Source organism: Helicoverpa zea, chromosome 3 (assembly GCF_022581195.2).
Source record: "Helicoverpa zea isolate HzStark_Cry1AcR chromosome 3, ilHelZeax1.1, whole genome shotgun sequence".
NCBI classification, from domain to species: Eukaryota; Metazoa; Arthropoda; class Insecta; order Lepidoptera; family Noctuidae; genus Helicoverpa; species Helicoverpa zea.
In genome coordinates, this window is record NC_061454.1 from 3,153,879 (window position 1) to 3,175,960 (window position 22,082).

The 22,082-nt window shown below is 35.2% G+C and overlaps 1 protein-coding gene across 2 annotated transcripts in view; it reads right to left on the reverse strand.

Moving 5' to 3' along the window:
* Nucleotides 1-370: 370 nt before the first annotated feature.
* The window catches only part of LOC124645918, a 135,004-nt gene continuing 113,292 nt past the window's right edge, over nucleotides 371-22,082 (reverse strand). For both annotated transcript variants that reach the window (XR_006986287.1, XM_047185897.1), the window contains 3 exons: nucleotides 13,364-13,465; nucleotides 5,696-5,780; nucleotides 371-1,752 (listed from right to left, as the gene is read on the reverse strand). Coding sequence is in view for 1 of the 2 variants with exons in the window: in XM_047185897.1 (XP_047041853.1) it covers nucleotides 1,665-1,752; nucleotides 5,696-5,780; nucleotides 13,364-13,465 (275 nt within the window). In the remaining variant the exon portion in view is untranslated. The remainder of the gene's footprint in view (nucleotides 1,753-5,695; nucleotides 5,781-13,363; nucleotides 13,466-22,082) is intronic.

Below are 22,082 nucleotides of genomic sequence, written 5' to 3' on the forward strand. Positions count from 1 at the left end.
CTGGTTATGTAGCCGCTATCGGCGTTTTCACACGGGCGGGAAACTGAGCGCGTGACTTTTCGAGCAGCAAAAATCTATAGGGCGCATTTTAATGTCATTCTGTTCTTTTTTCATAGTCCCGTTTGTTTCCCGTGGTACTACTGGTAGTAATAGTTTTCAATTGCTAGCAGTCGCGCGTACACTGACTGTATGAACCGAGCGGTGCAGCTTGGAAAAACAGTGTGGAAAATCCGCCAATGTGAAAGTGCAGGCCCATTCGGGTTGAGATTTAAGTTTTTATTCAGTAATGTGGGATTTGTCTTATAATGTGGTTACACTCTTATATTCTTCGTTCACGCTAGTCTTGATGTTACACAATAAAACACACAAAAAAGATAAAGTGCTTTTTATTCATTACAGAATTTATACATACTCCGCCAAATACAAAAACATCAACAATTACAGAAGAAATTATAATCACAAGGTACCTAGAGCATAGACTAGCCTAGAGCGATCAAGCATCAACATTAGGTACTTAATTGACGTGACAACAGAGCCAGTGAAGGTGCGATAGAAAATAAAAAAAAATCTAATAGAGTATTTATAACAATATCAGTCCTTACTTAATACCTAAAAGGGTCCTAAGAAAGATTAAACTTGGACTATTTCGCGATCTATTTGAGTCTAACGAATAAATAAGGTAACCCTAATACGCTTAGATTAGACAACACAGCGACTTGTATCAACGACGTTATTTACTTTCATATAAAATCCTATTAAATAAAGTCGCTAACACAGGTTGCCAAGTTGTCCTGGCGACGTCGCCATGTTGGATATTGAAAGCGTGTTACTTTAGGCTGTCGACAGACCGGAGACACGACCGGACCACCGAGCTGTCAACAACATACGTTCTTCAAAGTTCAAATCAATTAAGAACGCTTGCACGCCGACGACTAATTAAAGTCAATATGATGCTGCTGTAGTTGTAATTAGATTTTTTTTCTTCAGCAATCACCTCGCTTTACGTTAAAGACATAATAAAACTTGTATCTTTCTTGTAATCTTAATTATCTTTTGAATGCATTATCATAATCGCTTTTGTATTTATCTAGACTCGGCAACAAGATAATCTGAAGGTTAAACAGTCACTATTTATTTCTATTATATGGCCGTGAAACACTTTTAAAGTGTGTTAATAAATTAACTGCGTCGAAAAGAAATGATGTCAGCACAGTTTTAAATTAATTTCGACGACGCTATCTAACATCACAAAAGTTACTACTTACATGATCGAAATAACCTAAAACCTATTGCTCTTACAAAGCTAAACCAATTCTTAGCGTGACATTGACATAATTAAGATGTTTAAAGGAACATAACATCTGTGACAAATACCATAAAACTTAATATTTCTCGTTTCGATTTACAGTTACAAAAATGTATACACGACGTCAGTTACAAATTAAACAATGATCTTGTCTTCCTAGTCTCGATAAATTCACTATCCACTACGCAAGAATATACGCAGGTCAACTTGTACATATACGTAGGCCAAACTGGAGATATACGTAGGTCATCTAGTATATTACGTAGGTCAACTCGTATATATACGTAGGCCAACTTGCGTTTCTTCCGTAGTGGGAAGTTTAGTCGTCCGCGTGAAACCGTCCTGTGTAGTAAGATGACTAAACCGCGTTGCCGGCATTATGCACGTTGCCGTTGACACTCAGTGGAATGGTGTTAAACTCATCTTCGACCTCATCGCCTTCTTTTCTGTGGACAAAATTGATTTTATTAGTGTTGAGAAACGATGGTAGCAAGTTTTGTAACCAGGAGTAGATACCTGACATCACAAATTCTGATTATAAAAGAAATATATGTTGTGGTGAACCAGTATAAAGCCTACTTCTGCTGGCTGGCTACGAAACCAACATTAGTTCTACGAAACCGGATTCCTAGCAAGAAAAATAACTCTTCCTCAGTAACTAGTTACGTAGCGTTGTTATCGTAGCTGACCCAGGCGCGTAAAGAATAAAATAATACATTCAATGAAACACTTCCTACAAGCAAAATACTAAAATAACAATAAACTACAACCCATTCACTAACTCAATTAGAAACTAAAATAAAATTATCAACATATTTTTATTAGTTATAATTCTTTCGCAAATGTACCACAGAAAAACTGAAAAAAAAAACATTCATTTATTGAGAGCTGTTTTTACAGCTAACATTTTATTTAATGAATAGCACTAGGTATTTCTTTTGTCTATAAAAATACAAAGCAATGTTTTTAAATCTGCACTTTTTATATGAATAAGGGTGTGCACACACTCGAGCCTTTGACTGCCTCTATTCGCGCAATGGAATTTCCGAACGCCCGTATCTGACGTTTTTTAACTATCAAATGAAATTGTTTTATATGCATAGGTACAACTGACTAGAAAAAGGCTTTTTCTGTGATGGAAGTCCCGTAATTTTTTTGTTAGTTTAATAGATAGATACCTACAGCTCGCAGCGGAGTTTTCGATAGATTTTTTGTATAAAGTTTAGTGTAGCAGGTTTGTGCAGTACCTTAGTGATATTGTAGCTTTCTTTTTTTACAGCAGAACGTGCCATTTTTCTTACAGAAGACTAATTACAATTCTCTATTCTTTTAGCTACCCAATCTTTTTATTTTCAGTTTCAAAAGCACCAATTAGTGTATTTTGTTATTCGATAAATACATATGAAAATGTTTCTTTGTTATATTGCCAAGAGATTCAGAGAACACACAAGAACCATAATTACTGCTTTGTTTTTCAATTTTATTTCTATTCGAACGGACAATTTGGAATTACCGGCTATCATTGATAAACGAGAAAAAAAAATATGATCTAAAAACGCTAGTATATCATTCCCCTTAGCTATGTGTCGGTGATAGTACCTACATTTATTTGTTTGAACTTTTGTTTGAAAAATCATATTGCATGTCGTTTCCACTCGTTGAAAAATTAAATTTTTACAATTTTAAAATTATTATTTTTTAAAGCTTGTATTTTTTTTGCGATACAAAAGTTTAACGTACCTATTGTTTTAGGATATAAGCGCGCGGTGTGCATAGGCCCTAAGGTTATTACATGTCATTTTCTTAATTAAAGTTCATCACAGTTTATTTTATAAGCATGAAGAGGCATAAAGTAACGTAGATAAATTTTTAAAATGCACTTATTTTAATTAATTCATATAAAAGGTAATTATCAAAACACAGATAGGTTAAAAATTCAGTTGCTATTAATATGCACACTAAATTCTGAAATAAACATCATCTTAAAACTCAATCCGAGAATCTTCGAGATGTAAATTCCGTTCATTAGTTAATTAATTTATCTTAATGTAAACGACTTAATTTGCATTACTAAGCCTTTCATTGAAGGTCCCTTCTAAATAAAGGTATAAACTTGTATTATCTTGATGAAGAGGCGACTAGGTAGATGGGATCATTGAAAGAACTTTTGTTAATGCTGAATTCAGTATTACAGAAGTTTAAGTTAGGTACTGATTAGGTTCTACCGGTCGAATACTGAAACTCTGCTCAATTTTAAGGAATGATGTTTGAATCATTCTATCTTTAGTCACATTTACGTAGATGGTAGAACTAAAGGTACGTTTTGAATCCTAACTGGCGACTGCAACTGCCGACCGCACATGCCGTGATTGCATGAAATCGGCCGAAGCTGCACTACTGGTTTGTATGTATTTACATAAAACTGTTTTGGATCGAAGCGGCAGCAGCACGTGCAGTCGCCCTCAGATATCGATCGATTTCATGCAGTCGCTGCAAGTGCGATCGGCAGTTGCAATCGGCAGCTGGCATTCAAAACGCAGCTTGAAATAACGTTTGAGTGTTTTGAGTTAAGTCTTACGAGTTAAGAAAGGTTTTAAATATCTTAGATCTTTGTTAAGGTTGTTTATTTTTTTAAAGTTAAATTAGAACTTTTGTTTTAGAGTAAATTGGGCAAGTTTTGTTATAAAACAATTGACTGTCTCTCTTAATAGGCGTCTATTTTCAGCTGGTCTATTTATAATACTAAATATCAAGGACGAAGTGTAATTTTTATTCAGTAATGGGTTTTGTCTGGTAAAACGAATAGTATTATTGTTAACAAGAATAATAGAGTATCTACTGAACAACTCTACGCATCAGGCTAAAGTATCTACGTAAAGTAAAACATTTGTTTATGTATTTGTCAATAACTCATATAATTAATTTACTTTTAGTCAATTACTGTTAAATTTCTACATCTAGCTTTGGTAAATAATAATAATTATAGCTAACACTAAATGTTCCTTCACATGTACAAATATACATACTTTTTTCAAAATATCGACCCATTTATTAAAAAATACATTGTTTTAATAATAAGTTATACCTAGACCAAACAACGAAGATAACTGATTACCTTAACTCATTTCGATGATTTTCAATCGATAATAAACGGTATCGAATATCGATTAGTCAGTTTATGCAATTCCAACGGATTTCTTACACCAATTTAGCCAAGCGAAAAACGAAAATGTGCCTTCATCGTGACCTCGGTTTGCTTCTATTCTAAAGTAGTAAAGAAATCAAAAAATTAATCTTTCAGAGAAAACTAAACGATATAAAAAATACATATTGCTTTCAATTTATTTTCTCCTAAAAATTTCATGCATTTCATTAAATATAGGACCAAAATTCCCATTTAAAAATATAGGTACACTAAAACTTCCACACTAAATCCAACCCTATTTTCTTGGACATAAAGTCCATTTTCCACTAACACAAGCATGGCATGATGATTGTCCGCGGTCGATTGTCGAATCAACGCTAATAGACCGACTTCCCGTCACCCGCATGCTAACTCGTGCGCACGAGTGGACAATATGACGATTTACTTGTACATCTACTGATGGGGAAGGAATATGTGAAATATTGTATGTGATTTTAAAAGTATGAGTGAAGAAAACAAACAACATTGATTGAAAAGTTATACAGGCATGAGTAGATTCTGGTCCAAGGATTGAAATCAGTGCAGTAATTTAGACTTTTTGTGAGAAAATTATCAAGCGTAAATAGCCTTAGATTAAATATTCAAGCATTACAATATATACAAGCTGTTGATTTGTATCCGTGCCATATTCAAGGAGGTAATTATGCTAATAATTCTCGAACCAAATCAATAAAAAAATTGGTACGTAATTTTTTTTCTTTAATTTTTTTTCGGAATTCCGTAAATGTCATCTAGCCTTATTTAAACTTGGCGCGTAGGTTTCTGGCGTTAAACCCGTGCTGCACCCTCACACAAACGCAAACACAAAGCATACGCAACGATCACTCATAAATTTCATTCATAAAATTGGATTACTTCGGAAATACCACGACATTACAATGACCGAAAAAGCAGTGCATATTAGTTATTTCCCATCTACTGTAATTCCAATCGATTATTTACGTATTGTATGTCCTCCTCCTGAACTATGGCACAAATGCAAATCAACACCTTGTATAGATACTATTTTTAATCCACTTCCCAAAAAGGAAAAGTCACTTAATTTGGATGTTTTTCTAGGACAGGCTGCTATAGCTTTCTAGTATCAACTACTCATGCTTGTGGATTTCCTAAAAGTCCTTTTACTCGCAGAGATCTAATAGGTACTTATGAGGTACAATGATATTAAGGTATATAAAACTTACCGTTTCCTATATTTATATATGATGAGGACGATTAAAGCGTTGCCGACGAACAACGCTGCTATAAGTAGTGATGGTATGACTATGTCTGGAACAAAAAGAAAATTGTTTATACAACATTTCACACAACTTCACACTACAAGTAGATATTTCTTCATCATCATCATCAGCTTTCTTATCGCCCCACTGCTGAGCACAGACCTCCTCTCACGTAGAAAAGGATATACTCAATTCTTTTTAAGTATTCCATATGTCATACAGGTGGTACATTTTATAAGGTGGACACAATATGGACCCGGTAGGGCACAGCTTAAAGATGACGGAGAGTTCTGCAGTAGCATACTTCTAAAACTATAATATATTATATCGATATATTTTTAGGAGGGAGCTATTTCTCAAAGTAGGTTTGAAAAGATTAAACAATTATCCTCAAAACGTTTAAAGTTATTCGTACGTTAACCAGCGTCCAGCTTTCTTTCTATAAACGACTAACTTACACAAATCATCGATTCCTGATTTTGTTTTCTAAGCGACTGTTATGCAAACAAAGTTTCGGTAACGTGAATGAAACTCTATGAATTGAATTTCCGTAATCGCTTAGGCCTCATTTACGGAGACGCGGGGCGTCTCGCGTCGCGTGTGGCGTGGCGTCTCGCGGCGCGTCGGACGTTTTTTCTGTTCACGGCGGGGCGGCGCGTGCAGCGGCACGCATCTCCGCACGCGTAAACACAAACTTATAGCAATATACGACCATGTTCATAGAGAAGCGAGACGGGAAGCGTGGCGGTGCCCGCCGCGGCGCCCGCGACGAGTCCTCTAGCGTGTAGCGAATCACGCTTCGGGCATCGCGGCGGCGCACGCTCAACTCGATCAAATCGACTTGTTTTATGTTGGCGAGAGATTAGGGCTATATTTTAATACATAGTAATCTTTGATGGGAGCGCACGTGTCGCAACTTCCAGCATGAATGACGAAAAATTGGAACTAGCTTCATCGAGAATTGCCGCTGCGTGCGCCGCCGCGATAAACGCCGCGTGGGACGCGTCGGTGACATCCGCGGGCACGGCCGCAAAAAACGCCATAATTCAAACAAACGCGTCTAAGGCCGTATTTACGGAGACGCGGGGCGTATCGCGTCGCGTGTGGCGTGGCGTCTCGCGGCGCGTCGGACGTTTTTTCTGTTTACGGTGAGGCGGCGCGTGAAGCGGCACGCATCATCGCACGCGTAAACATAAACTTATAGCAATATACGACCATGTTCATAGAGAAGCGAGACGGGAAGCGTGGCGGTGCCCGCCGCGGCGCCCGCGGCGAATCCTCTAGCGTGTAGCGCAGCACGCGGCGGGCATCGCGGCGGCGCACGCTCGTCTCGATCAAATCGACTGGTTTTATGTTGGCGAGAGATGGGAGCCATATTATAATATATAGTAGTCTTTGATGGGAGCGCACGTGTCGCAACTTGCAGCATTTCTATATAAGTTGCGCGATTTCTAAATAAGACTGACAGAAGATTCCGCCTCGGCCATAGCTTCATCGAGAATTGCCGCTGCGTGCGCCGCCGCGATAAACGCCGCGTGGGACGCGTCGGTGCCATCCGCGGGCTCGGCCGCGAAAAACGCCCTAATTCAAACAAACGCGTCTAAAATCGCTTCTCCGTAAACGTACTCACTCATACAACGCCATATATTTGAATTCAATGCGGGCCGCGCCGCTCAACGCAACGCGCGACGCCCCGCGTCTCCGTAAATGAGGCCTTAGAGATCTAATTAAAGGAGTATCGACGATCTTCGTAGCCTAAAGCCTAGTGTATAAGGGTTTGTCCGGGTGCGTAAATGAGTTTCAGATGGACTTAAGACTTATCTTAATTGAGCTTAATCAATTGCAATATATTTACCAATGTACAATGAATCTGATATCTACTAAAACGTGCTTATTATTGGAAACGTAGTGGTCAGTTGTGTAATTTGGAATCGTGTATTTTCCATACATTGGTATCCTATATTGGTAAAGTGGCAAGAAAGTATCTAAATAGTAAACTAAGCTACTACATAACAGAATTCCCATCAATATTGGGATTGTAAGTATTTATAACAAATCAATTTTGCTTACACGTGTCTAGATAGATTATATTTTCAGAATACACAAATCATTGTTACATACAAGAAAAGAATTCTCCCTTTCCCCATTATTATGTGCAAAATCTTCAATGACACGAAAATGTTCATGATTTCATTTTATCAAATTGCCACTGTCAACTCCTTGCCAATTTTCTTGTGACAAGTTATTTTGGTAATAATATTAAATTGTACGTACATTGTAATAATTTTGTGAATGTGTGCGTGGGAGTATATTACCCAAGTACACTTGAGAACGTATAAAAATGAGATGCTAATTTAATAATAAACGTTCTATAGTTCGGCCATTCAGAGAATGCGTTCCTGACACGTCGCGATTGAACTGACGACGTAACTTTGCAATGGCGTTGCAGTTACGATAAAAATATTTTTGCTGGTTGTTTACCGTTTTAACAATTGAGGAGCATTAAAACAACATTATTATATCAATAATCAATGAATGTTATTACGTCGTCAGTTCAATCGCGACGTGTCAGGAACGCATTCTCTGAATGGCCGAACTATAGTACACAATTGTAACGACAAAAATCTTGACAATAAGTAATTTAATAAGTATGTTGTCAATATCCTTGACTTAAATTTTGGAAATTCATGAATGATTATCTTTATAAGTACAGAATACAGACAGCTCTTGTTAGACCACTCCTGGACATAAGTCACTCCTATGACATGCCACTGAACTCAATCTAAGGGTTGCCTCTGTCTTAAGTTGGTATGACCATAACATGTGCTTACACCTTTAAGTCGATAGACCTAAATTATAGTCAAGTAGATCAAAAATAATTCAGGCAATATATCAAGGATTTCATTCAGAAAGCTTTCCTCCAAAAACATAAAAACATGGCGCTCATTGTTACATGCCATTGTTAGAAGAGGTCAATTTCGAGTGTCCAGGTCCGAGAGACCTTAAAACTTCCTGATACCATTGGAGTGTCATTTTACGATGTATAATAAACATAATAACATGAGGTATTGTATTTTCCTACCCCTGAATTTTACAATTATACCACTTCACGTTTAAACAATACCTAATCTACCTACACCCCAAAGAGTTAAATTCGGTAGGCATATAAAAATAGTTGGATTTAAAAGGAACAAAGAAAACATTTGAAGGAAGGGAAAGTCACATATCCCAAGAAAGGATAAGCTACAGATCTTAACTTTAATCAAAAGGTAACAGCTTTGAGAGTTTCTTAAAATATTTAAGTGTTTTCGGCCCAATCCTAGAAGCAACTCCAGACCCCATGCACAGCACAGTAGTCGCGAGATCACTAGATGAAGGCGGCAGTACCCACATATCAAGTTGACTAAACCACAAATCTTTTTCAAACGAGCAACAAGATCTAGTCTTTCAAAAAGAAATAACAAAGGCGTTGAAACTGAGTAGAGAAAAATGCCAACAACTTATCACCTATCACAATTTCTCTAGCGGGATCATAAAATGAAGTATTTCTAGATCACGTTCAACAAGTGAGGTTTTATGCACTTTTCTGAAGCTCGTATAAGGCACTATCGAGTTGCTGAGTAAGATATTTATCATGTGAAGCCATTTTTCTACGTCTATTTCTTTATTGGATAGTTTAAAGTGGTTTGCATAAAGGATCTATAGATAGATAAGCCGAACGGGAAAGATCAGATGGAGTGGAGACATTGTTTGATAAAGTCATAGTCTGGAATGAAATAACTAAGTAGAGAGCGGGAGTCTTTAAGTCAAGAGTAAATAGGCTACTTCTTGACAACGTCCTCCACATCGTTTCTTACCATTAGGTGAGATAGTGGTCAGACACGTGTCTATCAGACTTCTTTTTCTTATCAAGTGGGCTGCAGGTTTTATCACCTAACAAGTCCTAGTATCAGAGATTTCTCAAATCCACCTTACAATTAAAAAAAAAACAATTAAAAAAATAACCCGTGCTGCAGCAAAAATATTTTCAAACAAAATAATTGTTATTGTTCACTTGAAACAATCTTAATCCGCATTGTATGAGCTGCACCGTCTTACTGTATTTTCTTTAACCATTCCTCTCAAAAGATTTGCTCAACGCTCTTGCAAATAAAAACAAGCTGAATTCGAACAAAAATACAGACTCAAACAAAAAACGTAAATAGCAACAAAAACACAATACCCAGTGGATTGAAGACCATTCATATCATGAATTCAATAAAAAATATCTGATAACACAATGGACCAAAAAATCTGACGTTACAAGAATAAATGTGCTTTCAGTCTTCTTATATCTTTATATCCAAAGTCAAAGGAATCTATTAATCTTCCCTCCCCCCTTCACCCCTTCGAGTACTAAACCCCCTTAGATATCAGTCTAGAATATTTCACTATATCTTTTGTATCTAGACTAAATTATGGGTGAAATTACGCTCTCTTGGTCTTTGCTTTAGTTCAAGTGCGTATTCTAATATACTTGAAAGGGGTCATAGTTCTTTTTCCTATATTATACAGCGGTAAATCTTATGTGATCATCATCAGCCTTGTAATAGTTCAATTTCTAACTATTCCCATTTTTGTGATATGTCCCAAGTGTAGCCCATTAAGAAACTTTAGTCTACTAATAGATATTCATTAGAGAGCCAAATGGCTTGTGTTAATCCTATCCGACTGAGAATAAATTAGGCCTCACCACTAACTAGGGGCAAATCTGTCCACTAAGTGCCAAAAACAACACCCAAACCGCTCAGATTATTGTTTGATGTTAACGACCCAAAACATTTCAACAATATTATTGCAAACTACAAATGCAAACACAATCAAGGCGTAAACGATGAAAACATAATAGGTGATGACTTGCGTATCCCTAAATATAAAATCGAAATGTTGAACATAAAACAAAAGAGCATCGCTATAAAGCCCCTTCATTCCAATATAACTATGTATTGCTTTTACACAAATGGCAATACATACAATCACCATTTTCTAGTTATTAACTCACCTGCTACACCAATATATCAAGTCTAATATCTATGGCCTTCAGACTAGTGTTGCGAAAAAACTGTTTTTTTTCTAGTGTGAAAAAACACCTTGAAAAAAAACCAGATAAAAAACTGTTTTTTTTCTGGGCCTTGTTTTTTTCAAGAGTATAATAACTCTAAAATTGTTAGGGCATTTACCGTTAAAGATTAATACTTAAGGTTACATAATAGTCTTAGGTTTATTCTTGAATCTACGGTACTTTTCTGATAAAACAGAACCAAATTTCATGAAAATATTGGCAACATTCATTGATATTAACTCAACGAAAGGGAAATTTTGAAAATTGAACTAAAAAGTAGGCTAGAAAAAAAAACAAATTTAGAAAAAAAACAACGATGCAAAGTTTTTTTTCATGTTTTTTTTCAATAAAGTGACAAATCGTTTTTTTTCATTTTACATCACTACTTCAGACTATAAATTACGAACAGCATATTTCACACCAATACATCGTACCTTGGGCTCCCCATAAATATTTAGACACATAATGGACCAGATCCGCCATATTTGACGTATAGCTAAAGTTCTCCAGTAATATCTATTGCCTTGAAACTGTCTGGGGTTGGTCAAGGTTTTGGCGAAGCCTTGACAAGCCCCTAGCCAGTCATAATTTCATAACTTACTACAAATTACCCTGGCTGAATAACGAAGCTCGGTCTGGGTTGGGTAAATAACAGTTTCGCGTTGAAATAACTTTGATGATTGCAACTTGTTCTAAGTTTCGTAGGTTTACTTGGGTAGTCAGGGTACCTCTTCTTGCAAAAAATAACATCTGACTACTACTATCTTACTCCTAAACTGTTATTAAGATGAAATATCTCACTTTAAAAACCAAAAGGAATAGTAAAATCCTCCCTCCCTTAGTCTTATGACACTCTTTTCCCACCACGTGACAATGGAAGGACCTATATAATAGTGTATATTGTCAGATCCGGTTGTAACAGACAGGATAAATATGCCCGCAGATGTTCATCGGATCACGTGTTCTTTTTTTCAAACTGCAATGAAAGCGATGGCGAAGAGAGATTCCCACGTGATGAGAATTATTGATGAACTGCAGAAAGGGGATCCAATTTCGTGCTAAATACTTTGTTGAAAGCTTTGTACTACATTCCGGAAACTATAGAAACTTACAAAGTATTTATAAATTTATACACTCAATTTTGAAGACAAAACGACTGTCAGTATGATTTGACTCCACTATTATATATACATATGCCTAAACAGATGTATTTTGTATTCCAATCTGTAGGGATTCATTCCAATCGGGTCTACCAATCGTATCGATAGATTGGTCATCTCTAGGCTAGCTCGCGTTATGTTTGTAAACGCACTCAGGCGGTAGATTAGAAATTGATAGTGATGGGAGACATTTCAAAAATCGATTGCGGTCCTTTGAAAGACTTAGAAGAGAGATCTGCACCCATTAATAACACCTTTACAAACGTCAATATAACAAGAGATTAGTAGGATAGGATTGCGTGAATATTTTGAGAAAATTTTCCCAGATTTGTCAAATCCCCAAGAATTTGTTAGATAGAAAACGACAATCAAATTGTCGAAACCCCTTCAAGTCTAAATTGTGAAGTTCGTCAAACTTCCAATGAGATACAATTATTGAGTTTCCTTACGTTTTGTGTTATATATTCAATCTGCATAAATACGATCTGTTGTGGATGTTTCGAAGCTTTGGCTAACAAGTTGAGTATTGCTTTAGAACAAGGAAGTAACCTACAATTCTATGAATTTGAAGGAATAGTATTTGTTAGTACTCAATTTGGACTACCGTGACCGCCAGAGGCGCTGTAAAAATTGCCGTATATATATAAAAATATGTAGTCCGCACAGAGTATCAACAACTTGCTTTAACCTCATAGTAGAGGAACTATACTATCGGATTAAGAATAAGCTGAAAGGAAGATGTTGATGCTTTATTCAAATGTTGACCTCTTTCCTCAAGTTATTTGATAGCAAAAACCTGACCCACTTCGTGCTAAGTGCGGTCACTGCAGCCTTTGTCACCTGCAGCCAGAAGCGTCACAGATGTCTTTACATTTTAGGGACTCAGATGGAATATCTACTTTTTGTGAACATGCAACTTCTTTAACTTCTCATAATACTTGTAAAGAACATTTTTAACTTCAATCTCTGGACCGTTTATAGCGTCGATAATCTTACTACGGTCTCTCTGATCAATTAAGATCAACAATAGTAACATTACAAATTTATACATTTGGGTCATCTTTCGTATATCTATTCTCTATACTACGGAACTTAAAATTTTTACGCTCCCGGATAAAACATAGACGTTATTGGTTTTATTCTTTCTCCATCTATCTCCTTATTGACTCTTTAGGGTCAAAACATCATAAGTGTAACAGAAGTAATATTAAATTAGTTAGGGGAGAATGTCCTTTGCGGTGTTATCTTGCTAGAAACGCAGTAAAGGCATTTCTGAGGTTTTAACACAGAGACGATGATATGGTACATTGTTTTCTCCATATATAAACCAACTTACATCCCTAATATTAGTTACAAAGTGTCGATACTCACCAACCATCATGTCGGGTACGTCGCGTGGCGCCAGGTCGTATTTTTCCCCTCTTGCTTCAACTAAATCTTCGACGGCTGGTACCGTCGTCTGAGTAGCCTCTTCTGTAACCGAAACAGTCTTACTTACAACCGTTGTATCAACATCAGTGGGGAAAACACCCAATATATCATCAATTGGATCAAACGTCTCTGAATCCTGTGCTTTTGTTAACCGCACTTCATGTAATGTTATGAGAAATATTTTAAATAATAATAATATCATTTTTGATATTTCCATCTTGCAGCTTCTAATCTCGAATTGATTGGATTGAAGCTGTCAATGTCAAGTTTGATAATAGACAAAGTTTTAGCATGAAGGTTGTTTTCGTAGAATTTAGTTTTAGGATGTAAAAAAGGAGTATTTTCCTATTGATCATAAAGTTCGTATAAAATAATATTATAATATTATAATATTCTACAAATAAAAACATGTTCTTTCAACTTCAACAATCTACATACAAATTCTTATGCGAGGAAAAATATGTAAAGTTGTAGAAACAAATAGCATCTCTTATCGCTAAAAATATAAGTTTTCCTTTGTTCAGTTGTGAACTAAATATGTCAAATGCGGACAAACTTACACGTGTATATTTATACTGATTTATTTTACTGTTAAAGTTACTGTATGGAAAGTAGGACGAGGCTACCGATATTTTACTTATTACATACTGAAACTTGTTTAGGAATAATGTCGGTTTTGTTACGAGTTCACTTGGAAATCTGTTTGGTTTTCGGTCATATTTTAGTGGTCGGTAATAGAGTTTTTGTGTTTGGTTGAAAAAGAAATAAATGATGAGTTAAGGCTTGCTCTTCATGGTTCAATAAAAAGTCACAGAAGAATATATGATTGAAATGTGATATGAATGCAACTTACGCGAATTCTTACTCACTACTACTACTAACTCTGTCTGTCTGTCTCGCTTTTACGCCAAAACCACAGAACCGATTTAAATTAAAGTCTACAGAGCCTGACAAAGGACATAGATACATCGGGGGGAACTACTAGCTTGATTATAGAAGGACTAATTTAAGCATCGTCTCTACATAATCTATCTGACTTAATTATTTTTATTTTATTTTATTTATTTGGCTCACCAACAATCGTTTACACGGTACAATTATTAAATGAAATTAGCTAAGAACATTATTAAAATAGTGTTAACAGAAGTACAGGTCGCCGAACTGCACAGAGGTCGAAAAAAATGGACGTAAACCGATGCAAACGTTGCATGTTCTCGTATATTGGGCATTGTGCAACAGCAATCATTTTTACAATTTATAATCTTGACTATATTGTAAAATTACTATGTATTTTCCATAGTAATTTTACTTGATATTGTATAATATTATCCTAACTTTACACGCTATAATATTGCTTAAATTATGTTTTGCATACTACTTTTGAAGCATGAAATTAATTTGCGAAGGAATTAAAAAAGGAAGGCAATTAAAGATTGAAAAAAATGAAGTTGAGAAGTTGACGGGATTTAATTAAGTACCACTGAGTTGTAGAAACTATAAGGAAGATGGGTACCTACCCATAGCTTATACAGAACATAGTATGTTAATAGGATATTTTTTGTCAGTTAATGGTAGTATTAATAATAAAAAAAAACAATTAATAGTGTCTCAGTGATTGATCATAAAATGATTCAAAGTAAAATTGCCCAACCTCTTAAAAAATGTGTTCCTATTTTCATTATCCGTCTCATAATGTCTATCCTGATCTTCGGCTTTATTTAATGATGACTGATATGACATTTGGAGAAATCACCTTTTCCACTTCCCTAGGTAATTTCTGGAGGTGTCAAATCTGTCATAATAAATATCAATTGATAAGATCGTCCGACAGAAAGCCTCTTAATTTAATTTGCCTCAAATCTAAAAATAAATCAAATACTGTCTAGCGTTTTTGCGGGAAAAATTTCATACTAGTTTCTACCAGCGGTTTCACCCGCGTCCCGTGGGACACCCGGATAAAAACTTTCCTGTTATCCTGTAGCCTCCCTTGATAAATGGACTATCTAATACTGAAAGAATTTTCAAATTGGTAAAATTGGTTTAAAAAATTACGTCAGAATAGTTTCAGTTCGTTTGACGTGAAAACATGATCAGACATAATACACTTACATCAAATGCATCTAAGCTTATGTTGAACTATGAGAACATAAAAGGTTTGGAACAAACTTCAGAAACAACCTGTCCAAAACATATTAATTTTAAACTAGAAGACCTCGGCTTTTGCATCGCGATGTTAAATTTAGCTTTGCGCGCAAAGCAAACTATCTAACTAAACTTCTCTTTAAATAATAACTAGCTATTTGTACTGGTTTTAAATATAATCTGAAAGAATGTATAACTTCATGTAAAATGGTAAAAGTTGATTTTGCAAAGAAAAGGATGCCTTTGACAAATTCACTTTCTCGGTTTTGTTATTATTATTCTGAGGATAAAACTCTCAGAAAAACTTGTTAGTAAAAATAATTATTCATTAAAAGGAAACTCACAGCTACGGTACAGAAAAAAAAACAATTTATGCTGTCTATGTAACAAATAAATTCAATTCTCAGCCGAGGCTAGTCGAAGCGTCTCCCGAGACCGAAGGACTAAGAAAAATTCTAATAAATAGCCATTTTTAATATTCCTGATTCTCTTTGAAATATCCTATACCATCGGATGTTAGGAAAGATATGTATTTAGTTCCGCGAGATTTCTAGGGTAATTAAACACTAAATATGTTTTTCCTAAAATTTAACATAGATTTAGTTCTGCAACTTTTACTGTAGTATCGATATATAACGCAGATTTTCAAATATTTCCGAGTTATAGTTTTAGAGAGTTATTTTAATGGTTATATATACCACTGCATTCTGCCGTTAGAATTGCGAAAATATCACGTTTGACTATGCATTTTCAAGCTGGAATATATAAGCACGTATCTATCTTGATTTTCGATACTTAATCTTTTGTAAAATAGTTTTGCACACAGATTTGCATCTGTGTCGTAAAACTATTTTACAAAAGATTATTTTGAATTTAAAAGGCACTAAGCTATGTGAGATAAGCTCTGGTACAACATTTATTTAGGACATGTAATTTTATTTAAAAGGTACTTTATCGCTCTTCCCTTCAATTACTATTCAACATTCGAAGTACCTACCAAATGTTAGATCAAACAGGAAAATCATTATAATGCTAAAAAATAATAATAGGAGAAGCGTAGTAAAAAGTCAACTTTATGAACGTACCTAACAAACTTATGAATTAATGTTTCAATGTTCCACATGTTAAACAATTGCAATACATCACACAAAGAAAATTATTACGAGAAGGCAAAACATTTTACAATTTAATGTAACCTAACCTGAGTATACAATCGCATTCTTCAATTTGTTGCTATTTAAGAGAATAAACAGTAATTTGAATATTTACAAGGATCACTTTCATATTATACAAATAAAATCTTCACCCACGTGCTGAAAAAAGTATTCCGTAAACAGCTCCGAGTAATGGGCTATTTAACACTTATTTTTTTTTTGAAAATCGGTGCTGAACGGTACTGACGGATACCATAGTAAAATTTTAATATCAAGTATTCCGAAGTGAAATAACGTTGAGTAGGTAGTACTAGGGCTTCAGCCGACGTTATTAAAGAGGGGATGAGTCACGCAAGTTTGAAAAGTCTTTACAGTCCACAGTTAGGGGCTAAAAGCTGGCTTCCCTTTGTAAATAATTAGGGAGACATGACCTTAATGTACTTCAATAGTAAGAACAGCAATTTCAAAATAACTAGAAACTGTACAGTTGCTGAAAAAACTGTTATCGCGAATCAATTTATTATTCCGATACTTATATAAAGTCTCTTGTACCTAAATACTGCGTGGAAACTCGAAAATCAATTATATCCGACGTACAGAATTAACCAATGATCGTGAACACAGCTGTATCCGATACAATACTCTTCAAAAGACTTGCTAACAAGTTCCAACATAATTAAATTTAAACTCTTCATCTTCACAGAATTAAAACGAACTCCTTTAAGATTCATGGCAGAAAGCCCTCGGCTCTGATGATAAATTCGTAATTTATTACACCATTGAGTTCAATTGTACTGTGAAGCCCCAAAGGGCTAACCGACGAGATAATTCAGTTCACGGACCGCTTGGGTACATAACTAATGTGACGTATGGCCCTTAAGGGATGCCAGGGTTGCCCAAACTTTGCCCTCATGATGGCTATGACGATTTGACTTCACAAAGTCATCTACTTTCATCCCCAAAAAATACAAATTCCCCTAATGTTCTACCATTATCGAAATTTCCGATCCAACATTAAAAGTTTGACTGTTAAGTACTAGAAACAGGTAAACGACTTTCAAACTCGAAATATTTACATTAAGGTAGCTTCGCATTCAAACCCGCTTTCCAATGGTAATAACAATCACCATAAATCCAAGTTTAAGTTATACCTCCCATAAATCTGCGGAGAGCCGTCTGCGAACTTTCAGAAAGGAAAAACGTGAATCATTGCTGCCGAACTATTGTTTGTATTGTCTCTATTCAGAGCTGAGTACACATGCTGGTAAACAAAACAGGGCACACGCAAAATACGGGTTGGAATCGTGCCGGGAAAAAAGTGCTTCGAATACACTGCTCGACAGTGTATACTTTGGTAAATATACCATGATATATCGCAATGTCGATCCATCATTATAAGCTACGTAATACGGATTGATGGTCCCTAGGAAAAATATAAACCTTCCATTTTTTCGTGTATCAAAATTTTTTGCGTAGGTGTACTTACACAAAAGGCCTAATTTTGCGTGGATTAGTGTCGTAATTCGTGAAAAACATCTGGCTTACATTTATTATCCTGGTTTTATGAAAGGCTTTATTTTAATATGTACGTCGTGTGTAACGTTTAATAGAAACAAAGATTTTGGGACGCTTGAATGAATTGCTTTGATACGGAATTTGGGATTTATTACGTATTTTTGTAGTTGAAATTTAGGTTTAGGTTTATTTTATCCTAACAAAATAGTATTAGGACTGACTGGACTAGATTAACCTTCTTGCGCTCTTACAAAAAAACCCATAACTTTAGGATTTTACAAAAATAGTTTTAATGGATATTAAGTAATTTTTGTCAACCCTAGTGCTAAGTAGTGACGTCACCCCTTATTCTAAAGCGTGTACAGTCACGCACAGCTCGTGTTTAACGAGTTTAATTTGTATTTGTACCAGTTATATAAATTAAACCCCTAGTAGACCGTCTTACAGAAATAGAAACACGAATAAATATGAATAAGGAACTTACTAATATAATATAAGGAAAATATCAGGAGGTGTAATGTTTCAATTTTTTTTTTTTCAAAAGAAAATCCATTTTTGAGTACAAAACTACGGTTTGGCATACACGTAGCCATTTCCTTCATGAAATTAAAGTAAGTTGCTATTACAGTAGGTAATGAAAGCATTTATCTGTTAACGTATACTTTCTGATATATCTGAAAATATTTAAGTCAATTTTTATGAAAGAAATGGGTATTGCCCTCAAAAATTACTTACTTAGTGATATTTAGGAGGACAACATTACTGTATACTACAGTTACAGTAAAATAATTAAAATTCTTGTTAATTCATACTTTGCACTTGCTTATCAATACACTCGTATCAATTAAAATAAAATAACAACGGCGGAGGTCGCTGATAAAAAGTTGACTAAACATAGATATTATTATTCGGAATAATAAAGATACTTGTTGTACTAGAGTATGTTGCTATCGGACATAGAATAACTATGTTCAGCTTATCAATTCACTAAATTGATATCAAATTCAGTATAAAATACACTTACGGTGAGTTGCACTATCTATAGAAAGTCGTGTAAGTTACAGATTTATTACTCAAGCATGGCTGAACCGTTTAAGCTGAAAATTAGAGGAGAGATAGCTTAGACCGGGGAGAAGGACATTATGATAGTGTTTACCATCCGACTACAGGAAGTAGCTATCTCGGGACGCGGGTGAAACCGCGGGCGGAAAGCTAGTTTAACTATAACGATAACCAAACTATGTATAGCCGTGAACTTACCAATCATTGCTCAAATCAATGATTTTAAATCTAAAAAAATTATAGCCAAATGATACAAACCAGCATTAGTACCTACTCATAGTTTAATTATATCAACGAGAATCAGTGCTATTTTAGGAATTTGCACTCAAAATCATTTACCAAGATTCACTAAGTCACTTGACTTTCCAAACTTGAGCTAGTCTATTTTGAGCGAGGGTTAAGACCTCTAGTTTTCACCAGTCATCCAACATCATATTGCTCCAACAATAGAAGAGAAGATATTCTATCTAAAAATAGGAGTTGAATCGAAAACTTTGTCTCTTGTAACCTAGCCAGTGGACAAGTAGATGAAGTAAGATATAACTTGTCTTTGGCTATTATTGGCTCTATGATAGTAATAGATACATATACGAACTTTTTAGGTTCACCAATTTTGAACTTAGAACTAATTTAAATAAATGACATAATGATGGTGATCTGACATTTTTGATTTTTGGTCTAATTAAAGTAGAGAGACATAATCGGTGTGGTCTTATCGATAAGAGCAACATCTTCAAGCCAGGAATGAAACGGGAAGAAAAAGATTACCTTTATGGTAAGCGGTTATAAAGGTCATAACAAAACTCTACTGCATATGCAAGAGATTTCAAATGGCTAATTTCAAACTGTAAAAGTTATTTGAAACAAACTCTACGATCGATTCAAACCGCGAACATTTCTCACACAACCCTTTGTAAGAAATCTATTAGAAGAGTTTTAAATCAATAGCAGCCACCAACAAAAGCAAGAGTAATAAAAAAATTAATGAACTCACTAGACGGACTTCTTTGATTAATGATTATAGTACGAGAGTTCTACGTAAGACATCGTTCCGTACTTTGAGGAAAAAAGTTTATGTGGAGTCTGTCCATGGCACGAATAAGGAAAGATGAGCGGAGATGCCGTAATGCAGGTAGGTCAGGTGCCTTCTTGTAGGTCAAACTCGTACGGTGGGCTTGGTCAAAACTATCAGTTGTGAGTGAACTAACGAGGCGTTCGGGTTCTTCGAGACATCTGTCAACGATTTTTGGTATTACAAAAATGCTCAGGTCCAGAGAAGGCGTAAAAAGGTGGAGACAGTAACTTTCCTCGTCCTCCATTAACCCGCATTTTGGCGCGCTACTTTCTTATTAGATTTTTCGTTATGTCACCTCCGCTAATAATTTTGTTCGCCATGGTCCATGGTGAAAGATGTCTAACTTTTGTTATGTAAGTAGTTTATTGTAGTTATGTCATGGTATTTGATAAGGGTTAGTTCTCCTCCGTGGTTAGTATACAGATATGACATATGTAAATCATGGTGTCCTATATTTTACGGGTGAATGGTACACGAGCGCTTGTAACAGTTTTACGGCAAAATTGAATGGATTGGCTTAAATAAATATAGCTTGATTTTAATATAGATGACTTTTCTACTGTTAGAGAGTAGTAGTTTATATTAAGTTATTCCATTCCATTCCATTCCAAAAGCAATTAAAATAAGTATATGTAGTAATTACAGATTTGTATCGCAATAGCATTCAGACTATTTTTCATCGCGACCAAAATCTATTTTTTCAAAGTTCATAGACCTCAACAAAATAGTATTTTCTTTCCTTGTTATATCGTGTCTAATGGTATTTATATAAATCTTCTTCGGAATGGATTCCAAATATTTCGAAATACAAAGAGAGTTAATGTCCTGAAACACAAAAATAGAAATATTTTCCAGTCTTATTCTTAACGTAAGACATTACTGGGATTTCCGTAAAATACCCAATTTTTCTGGGGCCAATGAACTTTTGTTAAAACAATCGTATATTTTTCTAAAATTAACAAAAGTTTGGTCAAAATTTTTTAAGCTAATAACTATAATAAGTTAGGTAGGTATTAAATCTCGTAACCTTTCACATTATTGCCGCCAAATCAATTTTCAAATATCGAACAAAAAAAGGCGGCAACCGTAATACAAAATGGCCATCACTTTTATTCATCTTTTTCATTTTGGAAAACGTTCAAGAATTTAAATGGGAAGTTTTTATTTTGCTTTTTTTTATTAATAGAGAAGTTTGCGTGAAGCGTGAGCGTGACGCTTGCGTGTCGTTACGCATCGATTGCGTATAAAGAAATGTAATTGCTATATACCATGTAGATAACGTATAAAAATGAGGTTAGTTTTAGAATGTATTAACCTGATTTGTTAGTGAAAGTGGTCTGGGTTTTTTGGGGTTCATTTTTATTTTTAATTGGGCCGTGAAAATGTTAGATTGCACATTTTATACGCATTTATTATTTTATTTAGCCTTATCTTTTAGCTTTGCCCTCATATAAAATCTTAGAATACTACATAATTATACCCAATTTATTGATTAAAAGGTAAACAACTAATCGACCCTATTCCATGCCATAGACAATTTTTCCCATCCATAGCAGAAACGTTTCCGCAAAAAATCCTATCGTCCGTTAGCGTACATTGGAACGTAGCCAAGTCCGTCCATCTTGTGTCAGAGTGACGCGACTTGTGAGCAAAGGAAACAGCTGTCTTCCTCTATCAGATCATGAGGCTGCAGATTTGATTATAAATATAA